This window comes from Quercus robur, chromosome 4, assembly GCF_932294415.1.
Source record: "Quercus robur chromosome 4, dhQueRobu3.1, whole genome shotgun sequence".
Lineage (NCBI taxonomy): Eukaryota > Viridiplantae > Streptophyta > Magnoliopsida > Fagales > Fagaceae > Quercus > Quercus robur.
In genome coordinates this window covers 12,383,194-12,395,537 of record NC_065537.1, presented here as the reverse complement: position 1 = coordinate 12,395,537, position 12,344 = coordinate 12,383,194, and the positions used below count along the sequence as shown (strand labels likewise).

General features: G+C 31.3%; 1 protein-coding gene across 1 annotated transcript; it reads left to right on the top strand.

Annotated features, from left to right (window-relative positions):
• The first annotated feature begins 858 nt into the window (after positions 1-858).
• LOC126721388 (G-type lectin S-receptor-like serine/threonine-protein kinase At1g67520) lies at positions 859-9,735 on the top strand. Its single transcript, XM_050424428.1, has 7 exons — positions 859-1,108; positions 8,028-8,141; positions 8,241-8,440; positions 8,526-8,736; positions 8,871-9,108; positions 9,227-9,377; positions 9,460-9,735. Exons 1-7 carry the CDS (start codon positions 859-861, stop codon positions 9,679-9,681), a joined length of 1,386 nt encoding a protein of 461 aa, XP_050280385.1. The 3' UTR covers positions 9,682-9,735.
• The last annotated feature ends 2,609 nt before the right edge of the window (positions 9,736-12,344 follow it).

Here is a 12,344-nt window from a genome sequence, read left to right as displayed (position 1 = left end):
TCCTGAAATCTATTGATGAGAGAGTTTAGAATTCCATTGAATACGGATGGGAAAAACTGACTACTCCTATAAGCAAGTAGCAAACTTCTCAGAAAGAAGCAGCCGCTTTTAATAGCAAAGCCATAAATGCTATTTTTAATGTTGTTTCTATGGAGGAATTCAAAAGGAACTTAAATGTTGAGGTTGCTCATACTGTATGGAATATTCTCCAAACTATGCGTGAAGGCACAAAAGCAATTAAGATTAACAAACTGTAATAGTTAACTACCAGATTTGAAAGTATTAGAATGTCTGATGATTAGTATTTTGATGAATTTTATGCTGAACTGAATGATATTGTTAACTCTGTTTATAATTTGGGTGAAATTTATGATCAACCTAAAATTGTTAGGAAGATACTTAGATCCTTAACTGAGGATTTTAGACCCAAAGTGACTGTGATTACTGAAAGCAAGGTTATGGACTCCATCCCTGTTGATGAACTTGTAGGATCTCTCCAGTCCTATAAGCTAGTCCTACCTAAGACAAAAAAAATCTAAATCAATGGCTCTTAAGTCAGTTGATGATGTTGATGGTAATGGATTTGATGATGAACTCTCATCTATAGAGATTACATATCTTGCCAAGAACTTTAGAAACTTTCTTAGAAACAACAGTAGAAGGGCAAGAGGTAAAAACAATGCTGAACCTAGGAATTTTAAAAGGAATTAACCCATTAAAGTGAATAATACTGATAAATCTAAAGAAAAAGTAGGTCAAATCTCTAACTATTCCATGGGTCAACAATGTTTTGGTTATCAAGGGTATGGTCATGTGAAATCAGAATGTCCTACATTCTTAAGATCAAAGGGCAAAACTATGGTTGTAACCCTTAGTGATGATGAAGTTTCTAATCATGAGTCTAGTAGTAACGAGAATGGAAACTTCATTACTTTCACAACTACTGCTATAGTTGATGAAAGTGTTGTGGTTGATGAGAACCCTTCTGATAAGGAACTCTCTAAGAATGCTGATTTGCAAAAAGCCTATAATAAGCTTTGCAAGGTTGCTATAAAGAATGCTATGAATGTTGACATAGGTTTAAAGAAAATTGCTTCTCTTGAACTTGGTAAGAAAAATTTGTTGTTGAAATTGTTTGATGCTAATAAATTGATTAATAAGGTGAAGACTGAAAACATGCTGTTGCTTGATATAGTTAAGAATTTGGAACTAGAATTATCCATTGCTAGAGAACAAACAAATAGGCCTGTTAGTTCTAAATTGATCACATGTTGAGTATTCAGAAGTCTCCCTTAGACAAAACTGGTCTAGGTTTTGAAAATCTGTGTCTGAAACTCATTCCATAAATTTTGTTTCCCCTTCTGAGCTCCCCAAGAGTGAGATTGTCAAACCAGTAGAAGTTACACCACCTCCTAGGAAGATTAGGATTGATCTTAAAGAGTCTAAGCTTAAGAGTCCTACCCTCCCTAAGGATAAGTTGCATGATAGACCTTTATGGGTTTGTCATTATTATGGAAAGATTGGGCATATTTGTCTAAATTGTTTCAAGTTGCAAGCTGCAAAGCGAGCAAATAAGCTAAAAGTACATGTGCCTTAAGCACAAGATCCTATGGTACTTATTGGTGAGTTGGCAAAGGCGTTAAACCTTTATACCAATCATAGAAGTGCTCATCATTATAATATGAATAATAACTCCAATACAAGAGTTGCATCTAAAAGGTTTTGGATGCAAAATGCTCAATCTAATTAAGTCTTTCTGACAAGATTCTTGTACTTTATCTCAATATTCTCTGTGACCATTCTCCTTTTGCTTTTTTTTTTTTTTTTTTTTCTAGGATTTGCATTGCATAACATTCAAACATTTCATGATAGGTTTTTTTTGTTATTCCTTTTATAAAAAATAAAAATAAATAAATAAAGGCGTAAATGCACTTTTAATCCCTACATTTTGCATCTTTTCCATTTTGGTCCCTACATTTTCATTTCACCACTTTTAGTCCCTAAATCAATTAACGTGTTCCATTTTGGTCCTTACAGTTACTCACTTAACAGAAATTGTTGATGTGGCAAATGGAGTGCATTGTTGGCACATTAAATGATGATGTGGCCAATAAAATAATATTAAAAAATGCCACGTTAGTATAAAATAATGATTAAAAAAGACACATAAGCATTCACATCAACTTTTGATTTTGAAAATTAATTTATCTATTTTAACAAAATAAAAAAGGAAAAAAAAAACAAAACAAAACAAAATTAGAACCTAAAATACATGAATTTAGATATGCCATCCTCTTCATCAAAAAGACAGAAGAGCACAAACCCAAAAAAAAAAAATCATACAAACCCAGAAAATCAAACATAAGAACACAAGAAAACAAATCATAAATGAATATTATACAAACAAAATCAATCCATTTATGTATATATATATAAATCAAATTATCCAAAACAAAATCAATCCACATATACCAACACAAACCCAGCTCAACCATACCAACACAAAGCAAAATTAAAATTAAAATAAGAACACAAACTCATATTTTCTAGGATTTTCTTACCATTTCTTGTCAACCAAACACAAACAAAAACTGATCTCCAACAAGAACACCAAAACATCTCAAACCTAGCAATCAACGATCAACAAACCCACCCCACGACCCACTCCAACAACAAACCCACCCTTCGACCCACCACCGGGCCAACTTCACAACCATCGACCACCACCACCAATTTTTGTTTCACAACTACCACCACACCGATCTCAGCCTCTCTTTAAATCTAGATCAAAACTATGGAAGGTTGTAGAGAGGAGAGGAAACAAGGAGGGGCGAGTAGAAAAGGGAATCGGGGAGGGAGAGACACCGGTTTGAGATAGAAAGACCCACCGAGAGAGAAAGACATCGATCTGAGCCATAGAGAAAGGGCAAAGCACTGATTTGAGTGAGGAGCTTGAGGCATTTGGGTTTGGGTTTGGGTTTGAGCAAAATCAAGAGATAAAGAGAATGAGCCAGTCAGAGAAAGAAAAAAAAAGCACCACAACTAGTTGTGGTGGTGGTGGTGGCGATGAGCAAGGAGGTAGAGCTCAAAGCTTTTGGCCATGAACGTGTTTTCGAATAGAGAGATCTTCGTTTTTTGGAAGAGAGAGAGGAAGCTTTGAGTTTTGGAAGAGAGATGAAGCTTGGAGAATGTTTTAGAAAGGTTGGGGGAACCAGTTTTTGATAAGGAAGTTTTAGGTTGAAGTTTTTTCTGGGTTTGTGTTCATGTGATTGAATATTTTGGTTTTGTGCTCTTTCTTGTTCATGTTTTTAGATCTGAATTCATGTGTATTTTAATTCTGCAAGGCTTGATCGATCGAACATCATGCAGATTTTTTTTTTCTGCAGAATTTCTAACTCAGCCCAAGCCCGGTTTAACGTATAGGGTTTTATATTTTACTCCAAGTATAAAAGGAAAAACCCTAGTTACGTTTTAGTGGTTGTTGATGTGCTGTGTGTTGAATCTCTTGTGAGATCTAGAGTTGTTTACCTTCAAGCATACTTAGGGTTATCAAGATTCATGTCAAGAACTTGGTGATCACTTCAATTACTGAATAAAAAACTTAAAGAAGATTTGAAACCTTTGAGTAGAATCTCAAAGTCACAAGTGTGAGTACTTGTGGTTGTAGTGGATCAAGAAAAGAAGTAGTCTGTGAACTCGGAATTGTCACATGGTCATGATAGTAAGTTTTTTACACGAGGTAGCAATAGGATATTAGTGGTCTAAGTTCTACACTAACATCCTATTGCTATTTCATGTAAAAAACTTATTACCACGATCACGTGACAGTTCCGAGTCCACGGACTACTTCTTTCCTTGATCCACTGCAACCACAAGTACTCACACTTGTTTGTGTGTTCTTTATATTTCTGCATTACTTTCATGATATAATTTGATTGTATTAACCTTGATCTGAATAATTTATCTAAGTAATTATTTGGCTAAATAACTAGGTTAAACAACTTATGTTTTAAGGGGTCTAAAAACATACAACTGTTAATTTGGTATGGTTGTAAATTTGGTCATAATGTTGACCAAGTCTTATTAGGACTCAAGATCCTTGCCAACTTGAAAAATATTATTACAATACTCATCATTTTATACACATCTCATTTTTAAATTGAAATTGTGACTTAAAGTCATAATCTTGAATTTAAAAATCATGACTTAATGTCACAATTTCAGTTAAAAAATGGGCTTTGTGTAAAACTATGTGCAACAAGTATTGCCCTTCCAAGGAAATGTATGATCTTAACTGAAATTTTACATTATTAGTATTATTATTTCTGTACATGGATTGTGGCAACATAGTTGAAACTTCTATACAAACTATAGATGGACTAAATGCAAAAGGAAAGCTTAAAGGTATTGGATGCTATCAAAATATTTTCATATATTATTCTCATGTTTGGCACCTAAGTATTTTGATATCAGATGGAGTAAATGTTTCAGAAACACCTATACCAGTTACGCTTAAGCTTGGTGAAAAAATATGCATACGGATTTTTTTCAAGATGTGTATATCTTTATTTCGTCTTATAAAAAGTTCATTATCAAATTATATTTGAGATGACTGCTATATGTAAAACCAATCTTATATCTATTTTCAACTTTTATTTTGAATTAGAATTATTGATTTTCATTTATTTTTTACTTATTGTTGCATTAAACAAAGTGAAGATATTTAATATTTTCTAATTATCTAGAGTGTTGCACGAGTTAGCGACAAGTTATCTATTAAAACTCTAGAATCATTTAAGTTTTGCCACCTAGTTGGGTAAAGGCCAATACTCTTGCCACATGTCATTTTTCATATAAATATTATTTCGGAAAAAAAAAATCAATTAATATAAAAATTAAATGCATTAATCATTATTATTACTATTATTATTATTATTATTATTATTATTATTAACTCATGTATAAATCTTCATTAAATTTATATTATATATTTACTTATTATAAATTATTCCACTTAGTTCTAATTTATATAACCAATTATTTCTTTGATAATTTTACTTATTAATTAGTTATTAATAAAGTACATAAAAAAATACTATCATTCAACAATAAAATAAATTTGATTACAATCACTATATAACTATCTAGGCTTCAATTCATATTAAAAAGAGCTATAATTTTCAATTAACAATTTTGACTATACAATGTTATTTAACTAAAGGTTTTTACATAATTTATTTAATTAGTCTATGTTGATACCTATATCTTCATATATTTAACTAAAATTAGAAGTAAGTGGAATCATTTATCTTTACATCGATCAATAGGGACCGCCTCTATCTTTATTTAGATTTCCTCATTTCAAATCCTATATATTAGTATATTTGCACATATCTATACTATCTATAATAGGATTCCTCTCTTTGGACTGGACTTGTATGTGATTCAAAAATATCCCTAGGTCTTACGTTTAACAGGAATAAAACTTGGGGACAACCTTTTAAAAATATATCTCCAACTCCACTTAAGATGCCTACAAAATAGAACACTCTCTTACTAATCATGTCTTAAAAACATAAAAATAAGATAAAAATAAAAACTTATCCAAAATTTAAAATAAAATAAAAAATCTCAGTCCACTTTGTATATTTCCTTCCAGACAACGTTCCAACTTTTTTTTTCCTTTTTTTTTTTTCATACTTTATCAAGACTCTCTGGTTTCTTTTATTTAATTTTTGAGTTGTGTCATAATTTAAAAATTGAGATAAAGGAAAAATTATGACACTAGACCCCAAAAAAAAAAGCATCATTACACGCGCAAAGCGCATGTGATAAAGCTAGTATATCTTAATATTTTTATTTTATCTATACTCATTTTATGAATATTGAAGATCTATATCACAATTCCTTTGTGACATATAAACTTTATTTTGAAGTAAGTGATGAAATCAAACATTTTATTTGACATGAGTAAAACATATTAATCATGATTTTCTACCTTGATCATGGAAGTGGAGATTATTGATTGATATATGGATGTATTAGAATACATTGAATTGGACCAATCTAATTGATTGTTCTACAAACTTTTGTTACTTGAATAATTAAACTCATAATTGCTAAAGAGTAAAGTTTTTAATCTTAAGGATCACGGACTCAAATGTGAGATGTAAGTTAAAACCTTAATACGTTGGGTAATCACATCTATCATTGTAGAAAAATCTTTTCTTAAGAGTGAATTTATAATCTCAATAAGAGATAAGAAATATTCCCTTGACATAGATTTAATTATTTAGAGTATCATATCTAGTCATTTTAGTAAGGGGTTACTAAAAATATATATATTTAATAAAATGAAATTTTAAGAGTATAGGAATAATCAAGAAATTAAATTCTGAACTCAAATATTTCAGATATACTGATAATAAAGTGATCATAAATTATTTTATCTTTATTTAACTATGAATATTTTATGGATAGGTCAAATGAATTTTCAGTCACAGGATATCTTGTACAATTAAATAAACCCTATAGTCTATGGTACAATTATGTTTTTATTTTGGAGTGAAATATATTAAGTCACACTGTTGAAATAACAGGAGCCCAAAGTTTTTTGGAGCTAGGTTTTATTTTCCATTTATTTGTATCTCAAACTATACATTTAAACATTCCAATGGATGGACTGTTAGAACATCAATTATGATGGAAAATTAAAATGATTATAAACAGTGTAAAAGGGGGTTTATATATATGTTAAGGCATATAAAAAATGTCTAATGATATTGTAAAGTCCACATTTTTAGAATGTTAACCATGAACAATTGTAATAGTTTAGACTTAGTTTATCTAAATAAAATTACATTAGATAATATTTGATCAAGAATGCAGAAAAGGTACCCTTGCAAGACTACATTTCAACTATAGCTTGACAGGTCGAAAACCACTTATCTCGACCGATCAAACAGTATGTCTCAACCGATCAAGACTCAAGTAGTTTGGATTCTCAACTTCTTTTTTTAGCCATCTAGGGTTTTGATGGAACTTAAGTATATATAAATACAAATTTTAGAGCATGTTTTTACACACACAAGAGACTTTTAAGTTTATGCATATTTATGTAAGGAAAATTACCAATAATGCAAGAGTCGTTGAATTTGAGCAACTTCGAATCTGGGTTGTGAATAGTGCAACTTTTAAGTGTATATATATAGATAATTTGTGACGATGCAGGTAGGGTCATCACAGCAGATTTAGATATGTTCAATCATTTCCTCAGTTCACAAACAGATTCAGATCGAGCTTTTTCCAAACTTAAACTTCTTGATCAAGAAATAGCAGCTTAGATCTCTTCTCCCTCCCTCTCTCTCTCTCTCTCTCTCTCTCTCTCTCTCTCTACATATACACACACTAAAGTTTTTCCCTAGCTAGATATCCATGTGTATTGAATCTTAATTATCTTAATTGGGGTTTTACTGGAAAAATGTTTGTTGCTTATATATAGATGGTACAGAAATTAGTCATGGCTAAGGATCTTAAATATGGATCTTATTCAAGGTTTATGTGCCTTGTACTCTGGGATTACACAAATTACAGATGCAACAAAAAATGAATCTAGGGCAAGAATTTTAAAATTAAACCATTACTAAAACTAACTAAACTAAGATATGTCTAATTTTCTCTTTCACTGAGGTTTCAAATACAAACTGTTAAAGATTTCAAAAATTGGTTAGATTGGAGCTTCATAATATGTTATATTAATTAGCTTGCATTTCTACACCTTTTTAGTTAAGTTTTGGGTTTGAAGGATCTGAACTTTGCATGATCCCTTTGATGGATCTCTTTTGCTAATTATGCTCACTCGTTTATCCCTTCGTAAGGGTATTCATCTTCCACAATTTTGTTTAAAAAAAGAAAAAGAAAATTCCATTCCCTTGTATTTGTAGATTTTCGATATGAAGTACAACTTGGATCAAAGTCAGAAAATATTTTCTTATATGATGATTACTAACACTGCTATATATGACCAGGTATAGGAACAAAGAAGTGGATATGTGTTGCAATTTTCAAAGCCATTGCTCTACTCGTGATTGTTTTCTGCATATTGTGTTATCTACTCAAACGGAGGGCAGTTGTAATTCAAGGTATATATATATATATATATATATATATAATATTTAAATTTACCAATTCTTGTTTATTAATATGATATATGCAAATTAGTTCTATGGAAATTTAAACAGGGAGTGATGAAACAAACGGTGAAAATGGATTGCTTGCTTCATTGAGCTTGGACCCATCTATCAACATGAATGAAATTCTAAATGATGAGAATGATGGAGCTCGTTTCAGTGTAATTAGCTATACAAGTGTCATGGCTGCAACAAACAATTTTTCATTAGAAAACAAGCTTGGAGAAGGAGGCTTTGGGCCTGTGTATAAGGTCACCTCTAAATAAACTTCTACATCAAGTAGTTTTGAGTAACTTACATCTAAGCTGAATTAATCTTTTTTAATCACCACATCAGGGAAAATTGGCAGGGGGGCAAACGATAGTGATAAAGCGATTAGGGCAAAATTCAGGACAAGGAATACCTGAGTTTAGGAATGAGTTGATAGTCATGCCTAAACTCCAACATGTGAATATTGTTAAAATTATTGGTTGTTGCATTCATGGAGAAGAGAGGATGTTGGTTTATGAATACATGCCCAACAAAAGTTTAGATTGCTTTCTATTTGGTAAGAAAAACATTGACTTTTATCTAGTACTTTTTTTACTTATTTTTCCAAAAAAAAAAAAAATTAAGTTTATTATATCACTTTTTAGAAACTAGATTATTGATCACATCTATTTCATTGTTTATATTTGATAGACTCAAAGAGAGGCAAGTTATTAGATTGGAAAAAACGTTTCAATATAATTGAAGGAATTGCTCAAGGACTACTCTATCTCCATAAATACTCAAGACCAAGAGTAATTCATAGAGATTTAAAAGCCGGAAACATACTCCTTGACAAAAACATGAATCCTAAGATATCTGATTTTGGCATAGCACGAATTTTCAAACCAGATGAATTGGAAGCAAACACTAATGTAATTGTTGGAACATAGTAAGTTAATAATATACTCTTACACTTGTGATGATTAAAGTCCTATTTTAATCTTACTATTACATGTGCTCAATTTAATCACTTGTGAAATTAAATATTTATTGTGTTTTTGATGTAGTGGTTATATATCTCCTGAGTATGCCATGGAAGGCGTGTTCTCCATAAAGTCTAATGTCTATAGCTTTGGAGTCTTGATGCTTGAAATTGTGAGTGGTAGAAAAAACAACAGCTTCTACCATGTTGACTACACACTCAATTTAGTAGAATACGTATGTCAATTAGTATTAATCTTTGGGTTTTGTTTATATTCATTGTTATGTGTGCTTCTAATATTGTAAATGATTTTCTCAGGCATGGAATTTATGGCAAGAAGGTCAAGGGCAAGAGCTAATTGATCCATCAATTAGTGATTCATGTGTCCACTTTAAGGTACTGAGATGGATCCATATCAGTCTCCTATGTATACAGAATAATACTGATGATCGGCCCACAATGTCAGATGTGCTATCTATGTTAAGAAATGATAGCATTCCATTGCCTTTGCCAAAAAACCAACCATTTTCTTTTGGATGAAATGGCTTCAGGGCAATTATTCCTAAGTCCTAAAAGACTCAAAACGTTCTTTTCAGTGGATTGCTTGTTCACTTCTGTTAGGGCAGATGATGTAGTTATAGAGAGGATAATTATCCTTTGTTATCTAGCTTAACCACTTCTGTTATGGCATTGAGTAGAGAATTGTCAATTACACCTTTCCCTGTAATTGTTGTAATATGAACTCCCTGCCTAAATCTATTCAGGATGTGTGGAGGAAGGATGTTAGTGTTGTTTGTGCTTAATGAAATTGGTATTTATCTTTAAAAAATTAGAATAATAAATAATAAATAAATCTTCACCTTTCAACTACGCCACATATTAATGTGCAATTTTCTTAGTCATAGATATCATATATCTTTTGTTTTTTTAAACATTTCTTGTGGAAAATTCGATTAGTTTGACATATTGTTCAATTCCTCATATGTGAGTAGTATATTTGCTAAAACAACACATATTATTACTATAGGCTTGACTCAAAGTTTGCATCTAGGAGAAGTCAATAAGTACAACTGATAAAAATTTGAATAAACATTTGTGGCTTCATCATCTTGAATTTTCTACAAAAGTTTTAAATACCAGATTCTCATAGGGTGGAACATCCCATAAAAATGAAAGACATTGCCAAGGTTTCTTCTTTTTTTTGTGGGGGGGGGGGGGGGGGGGGGGGGGGGGGAGGTTGTTGTTCTATGTCACATTAACACTAAGATTGACAACGATATCATATATGTATTTTCTTATTAAAGTCATTAAACGCTAATTTATTACTAATATATAGCTTATTTCTGAGCCATTTTCTTGTTGCAATTGTTCTCCATGTTATGGTTTAGAGTAGACCAATTTTGTTTATATTGTTTTTAAAAATTATTTATATTATTATTTTTCAAAAATAAACCCAAAATAAATTTTTCCAAAATTTGATCGGAGCAAGTTAACCAGATTTTTTTATGGAGAAAATAAAATGCACATTATTGCATTTTTTTTTTTTTCCTTGAGCAAATAACAACAAAGGGCTAGCTGACGGGGTGGAAAATAGCAACTAAAATACCCATTAAAAAATAGGGAAACAAAAATAAGAAAATTTACTAAACTAAATACTTCATTTTTGTTTACAAGCTTGGAGCCCAATTTAAAGACTCTATAAAACTTGAGCAACAAGAAAATATTTTCTAAAAGATATTATAATTAATACCTATCATAATGGAACCCTAATAGAAAATCATTAAATACACCTAAAATCAAAGAAATAATAATGCTAAATCAAAATTTTCAAAAACTTCATAATAATATCAAAAATTAATAAATAACAAAAATTATATTTCAAATTACGTCCTTCTTCACTAACCCTCTGCGAAGGAGATACAGAGGGCAAAGGGAATGATTGGAAAATACAAGTTTCGGAGTTATAGGTTGCAAAATCTTTCTAAGGATTTTTTAGGCCACCTATTCTTAATTTGAAGCCAACATGTGTAGATACGTTTGTCCATTAATCATTGCATAGAACCTTTTGAGGGTTTGATTTATCACCAACAAGATAGCTTGGGCTACGGGAATATGCAGCACCTTCATCTACTTGAAAGAAGTTATTTCTACAGTCTCATATAGTCATATGTGTATTATCTGCTGGAATATCAAGCCAACAAAAAACCCTAGAGGACTGCCATGTTCAATCTTACCAATCAACTCCTCACTGAAAGCCAGACATTTGAGGAGAGCTAAGAATACAAAAAAAAATATACAAAGATTCTCTTCAGAACAATTCTTGTTCTTTCTCTGCCTGTTTATTTCAACAAGATTGAAGATCTTATGTGCAAGAATGATATTACATTAGGGAATTAGGTTTTCAGTTGTTAGAACAAGGCAATGTGAGTAGCTTATAGCTCTATTAGCATGAAGCATCCTATAAAGAAACAGTGGAATACCCAAACAGTGAAACAGTCATATTCTTCATTGTGTTTCCAGCGGTGATAAAAGAGAGAACCAGGCCCCAGAAGTGTGCATCTAGATAGCATTGTGGTTGGAAGCAACAACAAAAAGGTGAAACACAGTAGTCTTAGGGAATGTCATTTCTCAATTCATTCTTAATATTTTGATAGCCGACCCAAAAGTTGCATCACATGAAAAAATTGCCACAAGAAGAAAGTATTGTTACTTTCTCAAATAATAAATCTAAAGTCACAAAAGATTTGTTTCTCAAAAAAAAAAAAGTCACAAAAGATTTAATTTTATTTATAAACTCAAATAAATAAGGAAAAATTACATTTTACCATTTTAAACTATTCCTCATAATACATTTACCCCCTAAACTATAAGAATTTAATCCTCCTAAACTTTTACGTCCTACACACTTTGCACCCCGCTATTTATTTCTTGTTAACTTGGATGGAAATTAGACCCATGTGCAAGTCATGCGACAATTACAAAGGTTGCATACTATCAAAAGACCAAATTGCCCCATTTTAATATGTTAGAACATCACAGGTCTCTCTAGAATGCCCTCATCTTCTTCCTCTGTTCATTTTGCAGGCTATGCCTCCTCCCTCTTCTTAGGCCATATAGTGTTTCAATATTGGCAATCAAACACAGCTGGAAATTATTATTAACTAGCCGAAGGGGCCTGCGCTATGCGCAGATAATGTTGTAAG

Bases quoted from the DNA above. Each gene is read 5' to 3' on its own strand.
- LOC126721388 (XM_050424428.1), top strand. From the start codon at position 859: ATGGTTGTAACCCTTAGTGATGATGAAGTTTCTAATCATGAGTCTAGT. The intron at 8,142-8,240 runs GTATATATATAT...AAATTTAAACAG, and splicing joins GAGGGCAGTTGTAATTCAAG to GGAGTGATGAAACAAACGGT. The intron at 8,737-8,870 runs GTAAGAAAAACA...TATATTTGATAG, and splicing joins TTTAGATTGCTTTCTATTTG to ACTCAAAGAGAGGCAAGTTA.